Genomic DNA, 24,657 nt, shown 5'->3' with positions numbered 1-24,657 from the left:
CATCATGTTTTCTGACATATATTTGTCTCTAAAAATCAGAGGATTTTTCCTCGAGAATTTTTTGTGCCACCACAATAGATCACAGTGATATATTATTGTGGTGTGGTGAATGGTCTTATTTTCAACACATTTATGTATTGTTATCAAAAGTACTGCATGTACATGTAGCTTTGTTAGTAACCTTCATCCATACAATGGTGTATACTGGCGGTGATATTCAGGCTATCACACCAGGTGTTGGTCGCAGCTGCAGGTACTGTACACCACATGTATAACACCTTGTTTACACTAAACGTAACTATAAACAGACTCACAAATGCTAGTACATTTTTGACTACAACTATGGTATGAGGTCCTTTAGGTTGCTCTAAGCTATTTTGGTATTTCTGGATATATTTATAAAAATGTACCATTATGTGTATAATTGTGACTGCAAGTGCTGTTTATTGGTGCTAATGGAATATAAATCTTCCGCTTTTATGTTTTCTGTGTCAAAAATAGCATGCTGATTGAAAGCAGGAAATGCCATTAGCATGGTGTGAAAGCTCAGGTACATGTATATACATGTGATTTTACGTGTGCACGCTTTATACTGTTACAATGAGGTCCACCTGTAAGAAGAATGAATTTGTCTTGTGGCCATCATAAATAAAGCATAATATTAAGCGTTACAAAAGAATTTAGAAAACAAGGACATAAAGTGTAAAGTTTATAGTGTTGTAGAATGAATAAAAAGAATTAGAACAAAGAATTTAAAAATTGGAAGATATAATTCCGAAGTGGTGTAAAAGTTTTTTAATAGACAAATTCATATTGTTACATGTGTGTGTTGAGTAGATGTTCTGCTTTGGTGCGGAAACCAAAGCAGTCATGATCTTGGTACTGGCATTTGTCGCTGTTTATAACTTATCACTGAGTTTACAGCACAGGATCACTTTCTCTGTTTCAGAGTTTCACTTTCACAGTTTTAATACTCCATTTGGCACAGCAACATACAACTGTTCACTTCCTGCCAACTTCCCTTGACTTACCTGATTTTACGTTGGTCTCATAACTCTCCTGTGTTGAAGGTTTTAAAGTAACCATTAAACCAGGAAGTGACTGCTATCAAACTCACCTCTTTTAAAAGGAACATAAGAAATAAAATGACTTTCACTTTACAGCCCAAAGGAAAAGTCTGTGTTTATTGTAAGTGTGCATAAGCAAAGGCAATGGGATTACAATATAATTACTATTGACATGAACACAGAGTTCAATATCACTAACACAGAAATCACTGTCATCAAGAACATCATGTAGGTCCATGTAGCAGTGTCAAATGAACAGAATGAAATGACTGTGACACAATCCCTGGAAATCACAGATTGCTCACAGTCCACAAGCCATCATTCAAGGTCTTCAGCAATGGCAGTACCGAATGTCTTGGATTTGATTCTTCGTGAGTGCCTTAATACCACTAATTTCCATGGGAAACTGTTTATCAGAAACCAGTTTTGTAGATTTGATTGCCTCGCACAATGACCTGCAGTTAGACACACATGTAATGGGCAGCTGCAGGGGATCAGCTCATCCATAGCTGAGTTCTGAGAATGAGGTTGCCAGGAATATACAGTTGTCAATTCCCTCAGACAAAGCCAAGGTTTCTGCTGCAGGGTACTTTACACCACTCACCTAATTGTCTTTGACTGCCAGTGCAGCACACAGAAATTTCCAGCTTCATCCATCAATAAAATCAGGTGTCCTCATTGAGTGCCTCTATCAGACAAATAGCCCAGTGAAGCATCACTGAATGACACAAGCTTGGCCTTTTCATTGAGTAACCGAAACTTCAGAACAACATGCTCTGATTTCACTTTCTTTATCACTTTGTTGGCATCTGCAGCATTTTGAACTGTTGCACTTTTGACTGATCCACACAAAGTGGATGTGTCTACTCTGGCATGCTGGCCATAGAAGCTGTCCAACTTTTGACCTGTACATGTTCACTTCTTGTGCACTTCATGGCAAGTCATGGTGAACTCTTTTGTCCCAGATCATCATTTCTAGTGGATTCACACTGTCAACATACTGCATTTGATGCAGCATGATGTTGCCAGTTTCGTCTCGTCCAATCTCAATTCCTACATTCAGAAATTTCCTTCCTCTTCCCTTCCAACATTGAAAGCAAATCTAATATTGGAAATTACAGAAGTTTGAAAGTTTTTATTTCCACCCAAAACTAAGTCATCTACATGGCTTGCTAGCATTCCATTTACTGAGCCTTTGTCATCTGGCCAGTAAAACACTACTGGATTTACCACTGAGACATGGGCACCACTGACCATGACCTCATGCACTTTCGCGTACCATCTCCTAAACCATAGACACACCTTTGAAGTTTCCAAACGACACCCACTCATTTTGGTGGTCTTATGTAAATGTCTCTGGATAACCTAGACCCTTGTAAAAAGGCTGTTTTAATGTTCATTGACCTGGTAGTCCATTTCTGCTGAGCTAGAATAGCCAAGATTAGATGGAGGGATTCAGTGGTGCATGTGAGTCCTTAGGAATTTCCTCATTATTGGATTCTTCAAACCCTCTAGTAACAAGTCTTGCTTTGGGAATGATTCCATTAGGACTGTTTTTCAATGTGTAAATCCACCTGGTGGAAATACATTTTTTGTCCCTTGTCACACACAGTTGCATAGACATCATTATATATCCAACTCTTTCATTCTGTAGATTTGGCTTCAGGAATGTCAACATCACTAACCTCAAGTATGCTATCATCAGTTTGGTTAATTTGTTCTATCTTTTCAAATTCTGTTCCTCTACTGAAGTCAACAGATTCTTTTACACCAGCTCTATCTGACGGCTTTGAATACAGAAAGTTATACCATAGTTTATTCAGATTACCTGTGGCTTTACCAGCCCTGCTTAAAACTGTGGCGGAATGTAATGTACCTGAATCACTATCTCTAACTAAACTTTGTCAGTACAGTAATGTCCACTGGATGTAAATTCTAGATCTAAACGCTCATCAAACATCTTTACCTTGTCATTTTTAAGGTCTAATACTGTACAAGCTTTCTTGAGTGAATTCTTACTCAAAAGTAATGAAATGTTTGTTGGCACAACTTCTGTTTAAATTTGACAGGTTGTACTACCTCTTTGTGCTGGTGTTGTCACCTGTTTGACTGACTGTATTACTTTCTTATCACCAAATTTAAACTGCTTTAGGCTTGGCAAGGAACGGACTTGGCACCACATACAACTCTGGTATATGCGGTATCGGTCACAACACATGATCTGGCCTCTACTACAAACACTTCATAGTCACTATATTGTTCTTTTGCAAAAATGGGGTATTGCATGCTACTGTTTCCCCTTCTGTCAGTTCCTCTTCGGTACTGTTTACATCACTGGTGATATTCACAGAATTCTTTTGTCCAGTGAAACACACTTTGACATACTACACATCGGATACATTTTCTATACCTATTCAAAGGTACCAGCTCATTACAGGCAGTAATAGCAAGCAGTCACTCTTTTATACTAAGGCCTGCATTATCTAGCAACTGCAAGAACTGCATCAGGTAAGGCCATGTTGCGCTTTCTAGCCTTGTTTTATATTTGCTTGAACTCCATTATATAGTCAGCCATGTAAGTGTCATTACGCGGAATCTTTCTTTTCCTTCTGAAATACTGAGTCCAGCTTGTCAATCAACAACGCCATTCCTCCATCTTATCCAAATGGTCAGTCTGTATTTCGATCCCTTGTTGCCTGGCTTTACAAGTCAGAGAAAGGGAGACTGCCAATGCTTGTTTAGCCTATGATAAGTCTGTCACTGGGCGCCAAATCTCAGTTTTATTTTTCCAGGTTTTCAAAATAGTCTTCCTCAAACAGCAGCAGTTGCTTGTAGTTGACAGCCTTCAGGAACCACGGACTGCTACCATTGTCACTGTTTATAACTTATCACTGAGTTCACAACACAAGATCACTTTTCTCTGTTCACAGTTTAATACTCCCATTTGCCACATCAAAATACGGCTGCCAACATCCCACAGCTTATATGATTTTATGTTGGTCTCATAACTCTACTGTGTTGAAGGTATTGAAGTAACCATTAAACCAGGAAGTGACTGTTGTCAGCATTTATTTAGTAACATCTTCTGAAACACTATTTGATTACTTTGAGCAAATAGAATACACTGTAACAATGTTTGCAGTTGAATAGACTGTGTACAATAGTTCATTATTTAGCTTCATTTGCTGAAATTACATTATTCTCAGGTTTACACTGACTATAAGCACTTTATGTAGTGTGAAGAAGAGTTTAATGTATTGCTTAATTAGCTTTTCATATTTCCTCAAATGCTTTGTTATCAGCTTTTCAGGTTTTCACTGGTTATATTTAATACACCACTTAGTATGATGTGAACAACCAGTTGTTGTAATTCTCTGGGTTTTTGGTAGAACCTTACTTGGCAGTGAAGATTTACAGAAGTATGACCGTGCCAGGGTTTTCTTGGATGAAGATTTCACAGCAGTCGACAAATTTACGGTAGGTCTGTCAGTCTGCCATTGAGTCTAAGCAGGCCAAGGGAACAACTCTGGCAGCCAGAGACAGATTCAGTGCCTTAAGAGGTGTACATGTATGGGTAGTCAGGCACATAATCTCTTTCATCTTTCACAGCTTTCAAGATTAATTTTCTGAAAAGCTGTCAACTGTTTACCATAAACTGTAAAATTTGTAATGTTTGCATATCTGGTAATAGTCAGTTTGCCATTATGGTCAGATAAGCATTTTTGTCCAGTGCAGAGTTAGATGTTCATAGAATACTTGTACCTACCATACATCAAGTTAGTGAAACTGTTTTTTCCATGGTGGTTGGAACTCCAGCTTCACAAGATTTGTCCCTTGTTAGTTTAATGATATGCATTATACATGCATTTATTTGTCTGTTGTTTTCTTAATCAGGCACTGGGGAATATCTACTTCATCCATGAGTCTGTAGAAAAAGCTGAAATCTGGAACTTCCAAGGTATGCAACTGGGAAATTTAACTGTAATTATTGTAATGACCTTTGGAAAATAAAGTTGAAACATTTTCCAAGGGGATTCCAGATACATCACATGAAAGTTTCCAGAGGTCATTTCTTTACCAGGTAAAGTTCTTCAGACTGTTTTTGATTGCGCATTAATTATAATTTTAAAATAATATCAAAATTTTTCATTTGATACATGTAGTTACACATTTGTATCAGGTAGATTGGTTGCTTTGCCTCCAGTGGTATTTATACTTGTCTGAAGAATGTTTCATGATGGACAATATGTGGTCCATGTGGAATGCTCCAGTCCTTTATCAGACCACTGACCCCAAAATTTGGCAATCAATCATGTACACCATTTGGCTACCACCTATCTTTTGAACATCCCTCATCAGTTACAGTTTGAAATTGATATCGCCCACCCTTTTGTTTAGTTTATCTAGTAGAAGATGGTTAGAATCATGAGTGTCAGACTCCTCCTGCTGTCTTTGTCCATGAACCCTATAACAAGCCAGCAGTTATCCTGGCCTGACTTCTGTATACACAGTCACCACAGTACTCCTTCAGCTTGTATAAACAACCCCTAGATTGTCTTACCCTGGGCTAATATCCTCACCCACTTTGATCTTTTCAGAGTTTAGATTTGTTCCTGTGGAGGGGAAAGAGGTAAGTCAGATGCTTCATCCAATCATTTCTTACATCAGGTTTATTTACAGGCAATATTTTGCTGGAATGAAACTTCCAAGACTTCCAGAATTTCCTTGATTGGACCATGTCTGTGTACATATACTCAAGGAAAAGAGCTATAATTTACGCTGCTCTCCAGATTCCTCCACCTCTATGGCAGATGGCCATAATGTACAAGTGAAAAAATATAAGTGAAAAACTCTTGTATACATACAACCTTTAAACACCATTTCAAAGGAATAAATATATTTGATAAATAAATTGTCTGGATGACCTCAGATAACCTCATTCATGATTAATTTATAAGGCGAAATATCCCGACTTCCTCCACAGATAAGTGCATCTTATCTGAACATATCTACCATGCACTTGATGCTTTACTGCCAGAATAGGGTTTAAAAAATAAACTGGGAAAAAAAAAAACAACAAAGAAGCAGAAGTATTTAGTGGAACTCTTTGAAATAAATGTGAGTATAAACACCATGATATACTCACTCTGTTCCAACGAGAGCAGGATAGAACACATACGTCACAAATGCCACTAGGGCATTGCACATGACGGGAAATGCAGGATGATAAGCAGAGCTGCACCGATAAACGCCTTACCTGATGACCTGTGGGTTTATCAGTTGACCAAGAGGTAAAATTGTGTGAGGGAAAACATAGAGAAATAGAAGGAAACAAAACCACTTGCATTGTTGGCTATTGTAGGCTCAACTTGTGGTTCGTTTCATTCATTCTTACTGGCCCCATTAGCATAGTTGGTAGAGATCCAGGGTCAATTCTGGGGCGAGTCCCACCTAAGACCTTAAAAGAGGAAGTTGTAACTTCCTCGCTTGGTGTTCAGCATGAAGGGGATAGTGCAATGACTGGTTGACCTGTATCAGTATAATGGCTCGGGTGGGGCGGCTTACTTGCATTCGGTAAGGCGTCTCAGTGAAGCAGTACTAGATAAAAGAGCGGTGGAAATCCGTCCTGCAACAAGGAGGCACATTACATGCACTCTAAGGATTCCTTCGTCATCATATGACTCAAAAATTGTTCAGTACGATGTTAAACCATAAAGCACTGACTCATTCATTCTTTCTTTTATTTTATTACAAATTCTGTTTTAGTTGAAGCAGGCCTGTTAAAGTTGTTTTAAGGTTTTAGCTTAATGTGGAGATTTATGATACATCTCAATACATGTAGAAATAAACCATTTCTAGGTGTGACATGTTGTAGTACACGTATATGTATATTGCATTTATTGGAAGGTGTCCATTATTTGAGGAAGAAATCACTTATTTCTTAATTAGATGGCATGGTACACTGGTAAACTGCTTAACACTAGAATAATTGAGAACTACTGCATGCTAGCTAGAGAGTTAGAAAACCTTGAAAATGCTGAACATCTACTTTGCATCTCATAAGTGATGAGTTTTCGGTTTCTCACATAAACAAGACTTCAGCTTGAAATTTTGTTATACATGCTTTCATTAAATTCGTTTATCTTAGGTGTTGTCCGGTAACATTGAAAATGTTGCTACAAAAGAGAAGGCCAAATTTCCACAACATTTCTTCCCAGAGGTAGGTGTGTTGTGTATGTTATTTAGGTCATGTGGTTTAATCAGTAAGAAATTATGTAATGTATCTTCTTGCAAAAATGCCATTGTAATGCTTCTGGCATAAATTATGAGTTGAGGACTAGGTTAACAGTACGTGACATTGATAAAGAGTACTGCCTTATTTATTTGTGTACATATTGAGCTTAACCCAGTTCATTGTGTTCTAATAGGAGTATTTATGAATAGCACTGTAAATAACTTAACTACTGTTCTTCCATGAAGCAATGGACTGAAAGAATATAAGTAAGTCACTTCTCCACAGTATAAACGGTATACATTTCCCAGACAATAACCCTAATTCTTACTTTAATGTCTGCATGTCTGATTTCCTAAGGACCTATACATCATGTACCCACAGATTTGTCCACATCAAAGACTTACAAATCAAAGGATTTACACTCTTAAATTGTTATCTTCTAGGTATAGTGTATTTATTACTTGATATGAATTGGATTATTATATTAGACATTTCATTAGACATAGAATTTTTGTGATTTGGTGTTAGGTACTCACCTGTAATTTATGAAGCCTTTGATAATTTTTTTCCGTAGTTCAAGTGGTCTAGAAAAGGATTCTTAAGAACAAGGTGGAATATCAATAACAGGTATGGACTGGCAAAATTTTAACTTCTAAAGCCCAAAAAACAAGCTTTCAGATCATAATTCAACTTAAGTCAGACTTAAGTGGGATCGGCCCCTTGGTTGATTGGACTACAGCTTAGTTCTAGCCACTCTGGATTCACTACCAAGCATTGAGTTACAATCCAGGTCTTGCGGGTTCTTCAGCATCTAATGTCAGGACATTTGTTAGGTACATTTGGTACATGTAGGAATAAGAGATTTATAATTTAATTGGAACATTCCTGTTTTCAGACATAGAGACACCAATGAAATAAATACACTTAAATAATTAAATAAATAAAGTTAAGGTCCCGGTTGCCTGGCTTAAGGCTAAGGTTTACTCTGGGCACATCAGTTTCCTTTGACCTTAGATCTTATATTTATTGCTCAAGTGCAAACTTCCTGAGCACAGCATTTAACACCAATCAAGTAAATAAATCTATTTGGCTTTAATCTTCTCCATTCAAGTCCACCATGATATCACTGAAATATTGCTGATGTGGCCATTATTGTTTATTTCATTCTTCATTCTCCATTCTCCAAATCTACTTTTAGCCCTGTGATATAGCCTTGTTATTCGTGGTTTTGAAATCTTTACTTTCAGTGTTTTTGACCTGGTGAACATACACTTGTTTCATGATGCCTCTAACATCGTGGCCATGCAGTCCTGTAAGTATTGTTTTACCTAACTAGGATTGTGGATGATTACCAGTACTTATTATGCCTTGTTGCAAATCTAAATAAACAAAATGTTTACATGTATATTTAGTCATTAATTTGACTAACACATAGTTGTCTTGCATTTTATAAATTTATTTATTTCAATGGTGTTTTTACACAGTTCTCAAGAATATTTCACATATATGACTGTGGTAGACTGTGGGAATCCACGACCATCTGCAGGTTCCTGGCAGACCTTCCTACTTACGGGCAGAGAGGAAGCCAGCATGAGCTGGACTTGAGGCTCCTGGGTCATTGCTAACCACCTCGGTCACTCAGGCTCCTGGGTCATTGCTAACCACCTTGGTCACTGAGGCTCCTGGGTCATTGCTAACCACCTTGGTCACTGAGTCTGCTTGGTCATTGCTAACCACCTCGGTCACTGAGGCTCCTGGGTCATTGCTAACCACCTTGGTCACTAGGCTCCTGGGTCATTGCTAACCACCTTGGTCACTGAGTCTGCTTGGTCATTGCTAACCACCTCGGTCACTGAGTCTTTTGGGTCATTGCTAACCACCTCGGTCACTGAGGCTCCTGGGTCATTGCTAACCACCTCGGCCACTGAGGCTCCTGGGTCATTGCTAACTACCTCGGTCACTGAGTCTTTTGGGTCATTGCTAACCACCTCGGTCACTGAGGCTCCTGGGTCATTGCTAACCACCTCGGTCACTGAGTCTTCTGGGTCATTGCTAACCACCTCGGTCACTGAGGCTCCTGGGTCATTGCTAACCACTTTGTTCACTGAGCCTTCTGGGTCATTGCTAACCACCTTGGTCACTGAGTCTCCTGGGTCATTGCTAACCACCTTGGTCACTGAGTCTTCTGGGCCATTACTAACCACCTTGATCACTGAGTCTTCTGGGTCATTGCTAACCACCTCGGTCACTGAGGCTCCTGGGTCAGTGCTAACCGCCTTGGCGACTGAGGCTCCTGGGTCATTGCTGACCACCTCGGTCACTGAGGCTCCTGGGTCCTTGCTGACCACCTTGGTCACTGAGGCTCCTGGGTCATTGCTAACCACCTCAGTCACTTGAGTCTTCTGGGTCATTGCTAACCACCTCGCTCACTGAGGCTCCTGGGTCATTGCTAACCACCTCGGTCACTGAGTCTTCTGGGTCATTGCTAACCACCTCGGTCACTGAGGCTCCTGGGTCATTGCTAACCACCTTGGCAACCGAGTCTTCTGGGTCATTGCTAACCCCCTTGGCGTCTGAGGCTCCTGGGTCTTTGCTGACCACCTCGGTCACTGAGTCTTCTGGATCATTGCTAACCACCTCAGCCACTGAGGCTCCTGGGTCATTGCTAACCACCTTGGTCACCAAGACTCCTCCTGCATTTGAGTTGAAGTGTCTACTTACCAGCTGCACATTTATGGATTATTTGTACAGTGTATCACATAGATGTTCACATTACTAAAACATTGTCATACTACCAGCATGTAGATAATAGCCCCCACCAGCAAAGTTTTCAATCTGGAAATTACTAGAACTTCACAAAGATCCATGCTATGAATAATGCAAGTTTTCGTAAGAAATAGACAATATGGAAAAATCATCTGCAATATTGGAAAATCAAGTTTTGTATCCAGTGTTTTATTGAAAAGTGGTGGCTTCTAACTTTTGTGATCTTATTTTGTTTATAGATGTATTGGTCATGCTTCAAATTGGCCTTTAATATGGAAATGAAAATGCTTCAGGCTATACAGTGTGAAATGCTTTCTGATTAGGATACAAAACTATGGGTATACATATCAAGTAATGGAATTATTTAAATTAATTCCAGTAAATTTTATTGTGGTTCTAAACCTCATGTTCCTTGGGTCCAAAAAATTCAGAAATATTCTGTAAATGTGGTGAAAAAAGTGTTTAATATGTAATACATTCATTTCTCAGGTGTTGAGTGTGCACCCTCACATTAACAAATTGCAAGTTGTAATCTGCATTTAAATTAATTTATTGTTACATTAATGCACCTACATGTAGCATGAAATGCTGCTGTCTTCTGCCCAATGATGAAGACAGAGAAACAGTGTGGCAGTCCTTTCCATATTTCTGTATATAGATTATTTGCATAATTATATAGTTTTATATAAATTTGTACATACATGTACATAAGTTATGTTTGAAGACCTGAGTTCAGCCCATGTATGCATGAGTCATACCTTAAAGACTGGAAGTTTTAATCTTGGTTCTAACTCACCTGGCAATCGATGTCAAGTGATAGATATCAGGTGCTTCTAGTAGTCAACTGTACTGTACCAGATGCGACATGGGCGGTGTCCTCAGCATGTTGTTCCATTGAAGCAGCACTATACATATGTTGGCAATGGGAGAGCAAAAAGACTGAGAATATGAGAATGTGAGATCTTCTGAGGAATATACTGCCCTCACCCCTCTCCGAAAAAAATAAAAAGGAAAGCAATACACCCCCCCCCCCCCAATAAAAACCCAAAAAAAAAAACCAAAGGAATAATTAATATAATTAATATATCTCCTCGTTTTCAGAGTCCTTCTCTCTACTGTGGTAACCGACAACAAGCTCTTATGCACACTCTCCAAAGGTGAGCTATGTGGAATTCTGGGTGTCAAATATGGAAGGACCAGTAGTGATGCATGTAGTTTCTGAGGTCATTTTAAAGACTTTTTTACACTGTTAAATGATTTTCTTAGGGTAGATTTTTTTTGTGTAGTGGCCTTCTAACAAATAATGTCACATGTGTGTTGAGTTTCAGATACCAAAGTATAAACTGTTATTTTTGTATTATTTTTGATTATAATTACCTGACAGATTTTTATGGTGATACCAAGAGTTTTCCTAAGCTTTCTTGAAAAATTTAAAAATCAAAAGCTGAAATATAAATTCAGGAATATTATCGCAAGTTAAAGTGAAAGACAGCACCTGGCTAATGTTTATGTCCGCTGAAGGACTACCATTCAAAGTATCTTAAACCGACATTAAATATTTTTTTAAGACTTTTTTCAACCCAGTAAAAATTAAGTGAAATTTTATGTTGACACGGAATCAGCACATCTCCATTATTGAGAACAAGGTGGGGTCACGTTAACTCTAGCTCTCTAACGTCAAAGGTATTTTCTGTACAATAGTCTAAGCAGTAGCCCATTGCAGATAAAAACTGTGGACCTCGACAATGAAGGCCCAAGTGATGAATAGTTTTCTTGGAAATTGCACATACTGGAAGACATACTAGACTCATGTTCAATTCTCAAACAAATGGAAATAAATCTAAGCACTATTGAGGCTGATCTGTGCATTCAACTGGATTGTATACTTCCATTTTGTAAGATGAAAGCAGTGCTGACCTGGTTATTGCGGACGTCAGAGAAAGCACATCGGCTTGAACACAGCATTTCAATAATTTTACTGTATTTTGTCAAAGAAAACAGAAAGAACATCCCTTGTATGCGACAAAGAAGCAGGAGTAAAATTTAAATTCTTCAGTAATAAATCCAGAGAAGGAAAAATTATATCATAAGATTTAATTAATTTTAAGCGTTGTCCGGTGAGGTGCCGTCTTCTCATTCCCATAAACTTTCGGCATCCCTAATGAATTTTGCACTGACTCTGATATTTGTTATTTAGAAACTGTTGACTAGACACTGAAATGAAGGACAAAAAATGTGTATGGGGAGATGAATGCAGTTTGGGCCGAGACGGTATGCTACTGTCTGGTATAATTTGTGATAGTTGTTGATTATTACATGGCTTGTAAATGAACTGATTTTACATCTGTGGTGGTCAGTAAATGATACAGTCAGGCCCCACGACACTTTGTGAAATGGCACGACACTTTGTGACATGGCACAACACTTTGTCAAATGGCCCTTGTAAACGATCTCAAAATGACATCTTAAGTAGTAGTTCTGTGTTCTCATATGTCACTTCAAGGAGTGATTGGACAAAGGCTGCATCACAGCTTAGGCCGGGCAACATGTTTGATAGGATAAAATTCTAAAGATGGCTACCTCAACTCACACCAGCCCTTTGTGCAGTATTGTCATTTTGTTCTACATGTTATTCACTGAAATCTCATTAAAATAATAAACTATGATACTTTCTGGAAAGCTTGAATATCCTCCTTTCGATTGAAATATATTTTAGCCAGGTGCTGTCTTGTCCTTTAAGACTAAATCTGACTCAAGTCTAAGACAATGCTTCATGATACTGGGACATGGGTCTCTCCAAGTCGTTCCAAGAAAATACCCTTCTTAAGTCTCCAGCTTAATTGTCCCTTTCCAAATTGCACTACCAGGCCTCATGGAATGGAGATTATCCCTAGAGCCAAAATGGTTGGCCAATTTAGTGCCTCATAAATCGAACCTTAATGGTGATAGTTTAACAGACAAATAGAGGTCATCTGCCATCAGGATCAGTCTCAAATGTTCACTCCTCTAATGACCAGTGTTTTAAGGTCAACCACTGGTCATTCAGTCATCTGCCTAAGCATTCCCCCTGGATCAAACGGACTGTTACTGAGCACATGGGGCAAACCTTGCTATTTAAGGGTTAAATTTGTCTCCACTTCTCAAGGCGTTTTCTGTCCTCATTTTGCCTGCCTTGTTTTGCCGTTCCAGCTAATAGTTTGCTTGTCTTCTGCTTAGTTGCAGGACACAAGAAGATCAATATGTTATGACACGCTAATGAGCTCCACGTTTGTGATTCCATTACAGTGCTACTTTGATGGGATCACCGTTCCTTATTGCGAAATCAGATTAGTGAACTGGCTAGCCTGCCTATTAGTGTCAACATTGGAATGTTGGCTCTTTAGATAAAAAAAATTATAGCTAGAGTTATGCATTTGTCATCAGATTTTATGGTTAATTCATAGTGGGGTAAAATTGCAATAATTTACTTTCATTTTTAAAGTCGTATTAATTAACAGTATTATACCTTTGTTTTCAAGTGTGTCTCGTACAATAATTCCAAGTAATGAAGTAACAAGTGAATTATTGATTAGGTTGATATTTTTAATTTCTGTAAACGATCTCAAAATGACATCTTTAGTAGTTCTGTGTTCTCATATGTCACTTCAAGGAGTGATTGGACAAAGGCTGCATCACAGCTTAGGCCGGGCAACATGTTTGATTGGATAAAATTCTAAAGATGGCTACCTCAACTCACACCAGCATGAATCTGAATTTCAGGAAACAGTTATCCATATTAATATTGTGATGGCCATTTTATCTTTTTGTTTTCAGATTTGAAAATGACAAGTATGAAAAGGTCCCTCTTTTTATATTTGGGGATTTCAATTTCCGCCTTGATATAAGATATCTTGTGCAGGTATGTTTTGTGTCTTTTTTACATTACAAACATTCGTTTTAATTGAGTACGTGTATGTGCTACACTTGTATAAAATGTTCCCAATTATGGTGTTAAATGCTATTTCAGAATAGTCTTTTTATTTGAGCAGGAATTAACAAATAAAGCCAAAGTTCACCACCAGAAAGGGAACAAAGACCAGCTGAGCAAGATCGTTTACACTGATGAGGACAACAATGGCAAGGTGAGATGTGAACAATGACAAGAACCCGGGACCATGATCATGATCATGATGATATCAGATTACAAATAATAAGCTTCAGATTTCTTTCTGTGATATTAAGAAAGGCAGTACAACAATGAATACACCCTAAATGATACACTTGTGGTGACTTTAACATCAGTTGTATGGCTTCCTTTCCAGCTGTATGTCTGCAGCAACCTGCGGATGGTTGTGGGTTTCCCCCAGGCTCTGCCTGGTTTCCTCCCACCAGAATAGTAGCCGTCGTAGAATGCTGGCAGCCGTTGTATAAGTGAAATATTCTTGAGTAAGGCATAAAACACCAATGAGATAAATAAATATCAGTTGTAATTTATGTGATGGATCTGTTTAGCTACTTGTGGATTCCGTTCCTTGCTCTCTTTGTGTATGGCAAGGGATGACACTAACCTGTCAACAACGTTTGTGCGGCCATTTGTGTAGTCTAACGTTTGTTGATGACCACTGCTTTCCATCGATGTGGGGTGTATATCTTAATATCATGTGTGACGAAGGTTGTCTGCTGTGTGTATTTGTCATGGGTCTGTGGGATACCCCTTGCAAGCACTCTGATTTCTTCCACCCGTAACACTAGCTATCATTATATAAATGAAATATTCTTGCATTTAGCATTGAACAGTGAAATAAATGAAAAAAATATTGTTGTTTGATTGGTGTTTTAGGCCATGCTCAGGATTATTTCACTTCTAGGACTGTATAAGGTTTGAAGTATATGTGTAGGAAATCAGCTTATCTTGCAGAATACATTGTACCCGTTATTCTGCAAACTTGCTGACTCAAGGCCAGCACCAAGTCATTTAAAAGTGGATTAGAGCACATTCCCTCCCCCCCCCCCCCCCCAAGTGGTCAGAAGCTAGTGGTCATGAGTTATTCTAGATAAATTTGTATCACGATGATTTAATGTTGACGTGTTAGGTTGGGCTATACCGAAAGCGTTCAAAATCAGACTTGATGCTTAGCGCTCAGCTCTGAGAGGATAGAGCAAGGAAATCGGATGGCTGGCCCGGTGTCAGTATAATGTGACTGGGTGAAGCGTCGTGTCTGATGTCTTTGGCATGATACTTCAGTAGCAGCAACACTTTGGCAGAATGGACTTGCGGTGCCACGTGAAGTATATGTACACACACCAAATGACTGAAAAATTGTTGAGTACGATGTAAAAAACCAAGAAAATGTATTGTTGAATCCATTATTTCAGATCCTTCTCACCATAGAAACCAAAGCATTTGATCACCATGAAAGACACTCTGAAGTATTCAGCAGCAATGGCAAATGGGTAACTATGTCTGGTTGATTTTCACATGCGTTTAAAAGTCCATTGGTTTCTGGAAATAGCTCGAGTGAATTACACTCTTTCATTTTTAAGTAGTTTTTCTAGCTATCAGTGTTTCTGATAAACTTTATCACTTTAAAGGTCCTGAAAAGTTATGAAATATGATTTGTTATGAACAGGCTTCTTGTTATGTAATTTTTATCTGTTTACATTTCCTGGTTTGATTGACACTTGTAAGTGTCACCCAGGTAGATTATAAACTTTTTTATATTCTGAAGGCCTTTGCGATGAAATTTGGGTGGACTTAAACATGGGTTTTCTGGGCTGCATATAACCATTGCATGTATGAAATATATGTATTTGTTTATTTGTTTATTTGATTGGTGTTTTACACCGTACTCAAGAATGTTTCACTTATACGACAACGGCCAGCATTATGGTGGGAGGAAACGAGCAGAGCCCTAGGGAAACCCACAACCATCCGCAGGTTGCTGACAGACCTTCCCACATACGGCCGGAGAGGAAATGAAACATATGTACATGTATGCTGTGTGGATATAGGATCATATTAACTGAATACATGAAAAAGTATAGTACAGTGAAATGAGACAAAAAGATCCATGAAATCTGTATGACGAGTATGTATCTCTATAGAAAGACTATTATTTGTACTCCCTTGTTTCACGCATTCTTGCCAGCAGAATTTAGACTAACATGCTGCTTGGTTTCCACTCACCATAGTGCTGGCCAATATCGTATAATAAGGGAAATATTCTTGAGTACGGGGTAAAACACCAATCAAATAAAATGAATAGACATTTTCCACTCAATACAGTTCATAATAAAATTTTAACATTGGAGTACGGTCTGAGCAAAGTATAGCCTACTGCCTACAGGCCACAGACCTTTCAAAGACATGTAATTGGATTTGGGATTCATTTTCAAGCAGTAGCTGTTGTTCTTAGGTGCATGTTGTCTCGGCAATCATGTTTAATTAAGTGGCATTAAGATAAGGAGCTATACATGCTCTTGAGTGAATAATCTGCCCTCTGTGGGAGCTTTTTCAGTTACCATCTGTTTTTAGGTGGGTGGAAAATAGACTGTAATCTCGTGTCCCGAGATGTAATACCCAATCATGAGGGCGCGGAGGGTACATGTCACACCTTCAATTACCTCTAATGACGTCAATCCATGCCTTTGAACTAAGCCCGATTACCTGTAGAATAAATTGGATTTCGACCTGCTTCTACTTCAGCCTTGCACAGTTATACCTTAGTATTGATTTCACCTGACAGGTATAGATTTATTAGCTCGTTAATGATTTGCGTGGCCCTTACCTGAGCTGACCTCACCTGAGTGTGGGCAGGGTGTCTCGGGAGCCCATCCATCTGCTGGTGATTTCTGTACACATAACTCTAAATTCTTCTGTGTGTGCGTGTGTGTGCATGCATGATGCTGAGCAGTTTGCAGAATCACAACAGCTGTTCATACACGCCCTAATTTTATTACCTCAAGAGCTTTAGCTTGGATCAGTTTTATAGTTCTTTCATGGAAACCCTTAGCTAACATTTATTCTTTTTTCACCAAACACTTTCTGCCCTGCTTGAGAAAATCTGTCAGAGGGAACATTGATTAACAGATGATTTGGTTAACACATACTCAATACACAGACGCTTTACGGAGCAAAGGCACAATTTAACCTGAGCTTTCATAATGATAAATCCATGTTTGTGTGTGTGTGTGTATGCTGACAATTGATGTTATTAATTCAGATGTATTTCTCATGCCTTCTAGCAATGATGTTTTCTCTACATGCTCTCATTTGTTCGTTCTTCTCTCTGTAATTGAAAAATAACTGTCACATCGTAGTTTGTGTAGTCAGCCAGTGTTACAGATAAACATATTGAGTTTATTATCTTGAACAAAGTTCCCTAAATTATGATAGTGAATTAAAGGAAAAGATTATATGAAGAGTTCTGAGGAAATCTTCAACATTTTAACTTCAATATCTTTACATATTGACATCCCTGGCTTCAGTAAACAGTGGATAGAGAGCACACCCCCCCCCCCCCTCCCTCTTCCCCCCCTCCAAATATATTAAAATAAAAAGTAATAATTGTCTCTGCTTCCACATTTGTAGCATTTGCGAAACCCTGCAACTGGTGAAGATTGAATTGTTTCGTAATATTCTTCCATATGCATTGTTTGGAGGAAGTGGACTGAGGTTTTATCATTGTTCAAAAACTGGATGGTTTTTGTTAGCCTGTATGTACATGTACATTTACAATGCTAGAAAGGCTACCTTACTGATACATTGTAACTGTGACATTTTAATGAAAATAACTTCTCCCCAAATAAAAGGAGTCAGTAATGTTGTATTCTGACGCTGATACCAGTGGTTCCACAGATCAGTTTTGCATAAGATAGAAGGAAAGTAATGCTGAATACTGAAGTCCTTTTATCATTCTGTATTTCAGCTATTATGTTTGTGCTATCATTACAAATCCTGAGTTACTTTCCTTCTATATTCTGATGCTGATATCAGTGTCCTAAATATTTCACATGTATGTATGTGTAAGAGCAGCATGATATCTGTACATGTGTCCATATATAATTGATAAAATATGTAGGCTGATACTCAGAACGAGGCTGCTTCAGTTGCTAGCTCTCTGGGGCTACCAGTTTCATTTGTTTTCCCTGTAATGTATAGGATGGGCAGACTCAAATGGATGGATAAATTGTTTACTCCTGTATTGGTTTATTTGCGTTTTTTAACGGAAGTAAAGCTTAACGGAGATCAGACAATGCACTCCAGGCTCTCGTTTTAGACAGTACTAAAGAGGGTCATGGAAAGGGTCAATAAAACTATGTGGCAGTTTTATGGTATTGCGGCAGAGTTAAGAGGCTTCATGGTCTGTAATGAACAGCCCATCTCTTAAAATCACTACAACATCAACATTATGCACTCAAGGCTGATAATGAATTGTTCAGGACTTGTACCATGTGGTTTTATTCTTACAGGAACTTGTAAGAGAAGTGGTAACTGTTACATGTAGAGGGTCTCTTGAGTCTCCTTTAGAAAGATGGATCTTGCAAGCTTCTAATATCTTCAGTGTGAAAACTGATTGATTACCCAGAAGTTTTTTCAGTCACAACTTATGCCATTGGATAGCACTGACTTACTCGCTGGTGCTGGAAAGATCAACAAAATGTCAACAGCACCACATTAAGCAACTAAAGAAACAAAAGTGGAGCCAAAGTGGATCCAAACATAGTAGTTCATTGAAAGGTGGGCAGGGGAAAAAAATAAAAACGACAATAGAGTTGATATAATGTGGACATCTGCTCCAGTTCACAGTTACAATTGTCAGAAAAAGTAAGTGTCGGTAACAGAAAGTCATCATTTTAAGCCCTCTATGGGCATCTAAAACTGCGTTTTTCCATACCAAACTTTAGGTAAAATACAGGAAGTGAAGATTTTTTAGTGTTGCATCAAATGCTTAAGCAGCCACATTTCAGGTGAAAAAATATTCATGCATGTTAACTGTAGGTAGCGTTGCTATCCAATCCTAGGATCTGGGCTCATTATTAAATATTTGTCTTGTTTTTCAGCTTTCCCAGTTTGACACTGAGATGCATGCTTTCAAGGACAAGTTACATGAATATGATATCAGCTTCCAACCAAGGTTTGTTCTCTTTGAATATAATGCATGTGTCTTTCACAAAGTTCCTTGTGACATTTTGTATGTAAAAGTATGATGTTCAGTATTTAGCTCAGTTGTCTCCCCTTAATCTCCTGGTCATCAGAGTCATTTTATACCCAGTGTTTGCTGATCAAATTTGGCAGTCTGTCTGAACCAGGACAGTCTCTATCCATAATCTTAATAAGCATCCTGGAAGCATTGAATCTCTGACTACTGTTATTTGGAGAGGTTCAGAGTTGACTGATGTGCTGAGTTGAGATTCTGAAGCATTGATTGGATCAGAGGAGTGACCTGGAAGAGCAATAGACTTTTTGAAGGACACTTATCCATGGTTATGTAGGTTTAAATTAAGCTGAGTTATGTTGCTTGGTAATACGAAATTCTGTTAAATTTGGTTCACTTTATATCCCAATTTAAAATTGCACATGGGGAAAAAGAAAGAACAAATTTTTTTTTATTTTATCCCAGTTGAAGGAGTGCAAGTATAAAATTTTGTAAATACAGTGCTGATTGCATTTTTTGGCAAGATTATGAAGTTTCAGTATGTAATACATGACATTGAAGCTTTGTGTATGTGTATGTAATACATGACATTGAAGCTTTGTGTATGTAATACATGATATTGAAGCTTTGTGTATGTGAATGTAATACATGACATTGAAACCTTGTGTATGTGTATGTAATACATGACATTGAAGCGTTGTGTATGTGTATGTAATACATGACATTGAAGCTTTGTGTATGTAATACATGATATTGAAGCTTTGTGTATATGAATGTAATAAATGACATTGAAGCTTTGTGTATGTGTATGTAATACATGACATTGAAGCTTTGTGTATGTGTATGTAATACATGGGATTGAAGCTTTGTGTATGTGTATGTAATACATGGGATTGAAGCTTTGTGTATGTGTATGTAATACATGGGATTGAAGCTTTGTGTATGTGTATGTAATACATGACATTGAAACCTTGTGTATGTGTATGTAATACAGGACATTGAAGCCTAGTGTGTGTAATACATGACATTGAAACTTTTTGCATTGTCAATAACAATATTCCTCTAATTGTTGGAAAGAACAGGTATAAACTTGACACTTCTTGACTTGCGTCCGCTTCGGGAGCGGTAGATCCAAGATCAATCCTTGATCGAGTCACACCTAAGACTTTAAAAGAGGAAGTTGTAACTTCCTCCCTTGGCGTTCAGCATGAAGGGGATAGTGCAACGACTCGTTGGCCCATATCAGTATAATGGCTCTGGTGGGGCAGCTTACTTGCCTTCGGTAAGTCGTCTCAGTGAAGCAGCACTGAGTAAAAGAGCGGTGGAAATCCGTCCTGCAACAAGGAGGCACATTACACATACATGCACCCTAAGGATTCCTTCGTCGTCACATGACTGAAAAATTGCTGAGTACGACGTTAAGCCCCAAGCACTCACTCACTCACTCTTGACTTGTGACCTGTCTTACTACCTGGTTATGTTATATGGCTTCTCTTTTTAGTCTTACCTTTATGCAGTATTCACTATTATTTATTTTATTATTTAGTTACCCGTTCAGTGAAGATCTGAATGATGGGATGTCTTATATGAAAACCCGCTGTCCGTCATGGTGTGACCGAGTCCTGCTAAGTCCTGGGGCCAAGCAATTGATGCTGGATGTAAGGTTTAGTATGGTACTAATCAGGCTAATAGGTCACAATATAGGCAAGCCAGTAGCCAGCCACTGGTGTGCCTGTGGTGGACTGACTGTGGTGGACTCACTGCAGGATGCTGAAAGAATGTCCCAGTATCCATAGACCATAGCAATATATCTTACACCCTTAATACCAAAAGTGTTACTATACTAGAGCTTACTGTACAAAGTGGCAAGTTAGTGGAATGCAGCTGAGAAGCTTTTCGTCCATTTTTGTATGGTAGGTACATCTACTGTTGAGCATTGTCACAGGATCATGTATTTAAGGGTTCCAGCAGCTTTGCTGGAAATGCCTGTTTTCACTGTCACCTTTTTATTATTATAATTCTGTATTCCCAGAAGACATATCGCTGTAGGCAGGAATCTAAAAATTTAATATGTGGTAGAAGCATAAAAGTTACATCAAGAGACGCGGAATAGGTAATGTAGGTCACATCATTTGCGGCCATATTGGATTTCAGAATCCATTCAAATTTACTAAAATTCTACTAAATTTAGATATTTCATGTGTATTGCTTGAGAAGGGCCTGGGATACGTCCTATGAAGCAGGCACAACATGCCTGTGGCATAATGTATAGTCAACATATAGTGAAAAGATACCCTCACTGCACATGGGTTTACATTGCAACTGCTCCACAGCACATGCCTGTGGACTTCCCTGATTTGTTTAGGTTGACATATCTGCAATTTGTTGAACTGAAAACCATAGATCCATGTATGCTGTTGTTTTTTTTTTTTTATTATGGTCATCATTTTAATCTTTCTGTCGTGCAGAATTTCATTGCATTGTTTGAGATCTTTTTGTTTCAGGACGAAAAACATAAACCGAGTTATGACTTGATAGGAAAGAGTATTTGTATGGGAGACCACAAGGTGAGTGTGAGAATACATGTGTAAGTTTACTGATAGTAGTATATACACAGCAGCTTTTAACTATACTTAAATACTGTAAGATTGAAACAAGCCATATGGTTTAAAAACCTGAGAATCAGTTTTGGGAATGTCAGCATATAAGATTAGCACAGCAAGTCTCTGGTATCAGCAAAAAATACATGTTCTCTTCACATTTCCTTTGTTCATAAAGATTGTCCAGCTTTTGATTTATTTTTTGGAAATGATATGCTCTCTATGATGGACTTCTTTACAGTTGACGTCCACCTCACTATTCAGTTGTTCATAAATTATGCCCACCTCACAATTCAGTGGTTCATATACTATGTCCATCTCATAGTTCAATTTTTCATAAATGATGTCCACCTCACTATTCAGTTGTTCATAATTGATGTCTCTCTCTCTTTTCTGTTGCCCTCTGCAGCCAGTCTGTTTGTTCTTTCATCTGAGGAATGGTCAAGGTAATTCTCCTGTTGTGAATCGTCATATCTCTCGTCCTCAGACTGTCTCAGTTAACGGAGAAGAGGTGGACAACATTCTCCTTGACAATGTTTCAATTCACGATTATGCAACATTTGAGCAAGAACACCTCCTCCCCCCTGACTTTTTTACCAGTATTAGACACAAGTGCTTAAACACTAGTGCAGGATCAGACAGTGCTTCCTCAGAGAATAATAACTCCTCCTTGCTGAAAAAGAAGAAATCCTTTTTAGAATGCGCACAACAGGTTAGAAAGTATGAGGGCGTGTTGTTAAGGTGGCCAAAACGTACGCGCCATCATAGCTCGTCATCTGAGGAATCAGTGGAGAGGAGGACCTCCATGGATTTTGTCACGGTTGAGAAAATTGCCAGTGATATGGAGACAGATGTTAGCAGCGTACCTAATACACCTAGTGACCCGCCCCACTCCCCTGCTCGAGAGAGCGAGGATCTTAACCAGGGGTCGGTCATAATCTCCAAAAACATTCTCCCAGCCACGATACATGTGGAAATTCAGTCCCAGCATAAAGCAGGTCCCCCTCTGGAACCTCAGCGGGTGATTGTTGCCAAGACTGTGCCGTTGTCTGATGCTGTGAAGAGTCCCCGAAAACGTCACTGTTGCTGTATTCTCTAGATGCTTGTGTTGTAGTGTGCTGCATGACTTTATCCCTTGTTGTCGTAAGTTGATGTTTTGTTTATTTTATTATTAATTTTTTTTTTTTCTGCATGAGATTCACATTTTGTTTTTCTTTGTTATATCTCACTGGAGGTGATTTTCTGTGGGAAGCCATTTATTTCGGATGAAAAATTTGTTTGATGTTGTGATTTTGGTATTGTGGTGACCCAGGCATCGTTTAACAAAGGAGGTGAGGCAGTAAGGCAGGATTTGGCTCATGCTGTAATTCTTCAACATTTTTGCCTTTTTGCAAGGTATTTTTTCAAGCATATTATGAAGACTGATATAACCTGATACTTTTTATGAAGCCTTCACATTTGTCAATCTAACCATTGTAGTTTTGTCTCCAAAATCAAAATGAGCATACACTGCACTGACAGGTAATCGTTCATGTGCAAAAGGGTTGAGGAATTAGGGTAACTGATCATGCATTAAATTGGTCCAAACATAATATTCACTTAGATTTTCTGTTTTTACAATTTTATTTTACAATGAATGAGTGTATATGTAATAAAGTATCATTACAGATGCTACAGCCAACTGAAAAACAAGAACTTTATATGTTTGATTGGTGTTTTATATTGTTAAACAACTCTTTGACAGTACTGATGCTGATAGTTAAATGCTACATGTGCAGCTTGACCTGCGATGCGACTGTGATGCATTGGTTAGTGAGTGTATTAACACGGTCAAAGTTTGGTTTGGAACCATAAAGCTGGCCACCGTCGTATAAGTGAAATATTCTTGAGTATGACATAAAACATCAGTTAAATAAATAAATGAATGAATAAAATTTTGTTTATACCACCTCACCTCCTTTCAGAAATCAATTCTACCTTTGTTCTTGATATATAGTTGCGTATGTAATGCAATATCTTGTGTGAACTGTTGCATGAATGTTCAAACTTGATGAGAGAAATGATCACAATTGTCCTTTTTCAGATAATATCTAAAAATTAATTATTTGTAGTTCGCCTCGTAATTGTGAGATGCTGTTCTGGAAGAAATTCCTGAAAGTTACTAATAAGTTTGTATGACACAGTTTAAGGTGCCTCATTTGTTTGCTAAAAGTGTAATCATAGAAGAGTACACTAATAGTCCAAACACCAAAGGAATCCCAACAAAAGTATATAAATCTTACAACATTTTATCTGATTTTATAATGAAGTTTCTGCTTGAAATTTTATAAGTGGAGTGATCAGGGTTTTAAATAAACTGAAGCGTTACTCCTGTTTACATGAAAATATGTATACATACCATCTCAGAGCATAGGTTTATGCATTATTAGATATCAGAAAATTTAATTATAATAAATCATTTTGTTTTTGTGGTACATAGTGCATGTTGTTGCCTCACTTGGGGTTCAGAATCGACATATTAGAGCAAGGAAACAGGACTGGTTGGCCCGGTGTCAGTATAATGTTACTGGGTGGGGTGTGATGTCTTGTGTTGTTGTCATGATACTTGAGTGTCACCAGCACTTTGGCGACATGGACTGCCACTAGAAGACAAAGTATATGTACACACACCTAATGACTCTTTGTCATCACATGGCTGAAAAAATTGTTGAGTACAATGTTAAACCCCAAGCATGCATTCTTTCAGTCTAAAGGAGTTGCGTCCCTTTAATTTAGGACTGTGGCCATGATTTGAATATAATCATTATTTCACCACTGTGGTAAGGACGATGCATAACCATGATTTGATTGCA

The 24,657-nt window shown here is 38.3% G+C and overlaps 1 protein-coding gene across 1 annotated transcript in view; it reads left to right on the top strand.

Moving 5' to 3' along the window:
• The window catches only part of LOC135466583 (inositol polyphosphate-5-phosphatase A-like), a 53,269-nt gene that overhangs the window by 28,424 nt on the left and 188 nt on the right, over positions 1 to 24,657 (top strand). The window contains exons 4-17 of the mRNA XM_064744138.1: positions 4,457 to 4,544; positions 4,962 to 5,025; positions 5,666 to 5,697; positions 7,216 to 7,287; positions 7,877 to 7,929; positions 8,550 to 8,618; positions 11,172 to 11,225; positions 13,882 to 13,966; positions 14,097 to 14,189; positions 15,424 to 15,501; positions 19,111 to 19,184; positions 20,752 to 20,863; positions 21,710 to 21,772; positions 22,215 to 22,948. Coding sequence (XP_064600208.1) covers positions 4,457 to 4,544; positions 4,962 to 5,025; positions 5,666 to 5,697; positions 7,216 to 7,287; positions 7,877 to 7,929; positions 8,550 to 8,618; positions 11,172 to 11,225; positions 13,882 to 13,966; positions 14,097 to 14,189; positions 15,424 to 15,501; positions 19,111 to 19,184; positions 20,752 to 20,863; positions 21,710 to 21,772; positions 22,215 to 22,904 — 1,627 coding nt within the window. The 3' untranslated portion in view covers positions 22,905 to 22,948. The remainder of the gene's footprint in view (positions 1 to 4,456; positions 4,545 to 4,961; positions 5,026 to 5,665; positions 5,698 to 7,215; positions 7,288 to 7,876; positions 7,930 to 8,549; positions 8,619 to 11,171; positions 11,226 to 13,881; positions 13,967 to 14,096; positions 14,190 to 15,423; positions 15,502 to 19,110; positions 19,185 to 20,751; positions 20,864 to 21,709; positions 21,773 to 22,214; positions 22,949 to 24,657) is intronic.

Source organism: Liolophura sinensis, chromosome 6 (assembly GCF_032854445.1).
Source record: "Liolophura sinensis isolate JHLJ2023 chromosome 6, CUHK_Ljap_v2, whole genome shotgun sequence".
In the NCBI taxonomy this organism is placed as follows: Eukaryota; Metazoa; Mollusca; class Polyplacophora; order Chitonida; family Chitonidae; genus Liolophura; species Liolophura sinensis.
The sequence above is the reverse complement of the archived record's forward strand: the minus strand, read 5'-3'. Positions and strand labels throughout refer to the sequence as shown.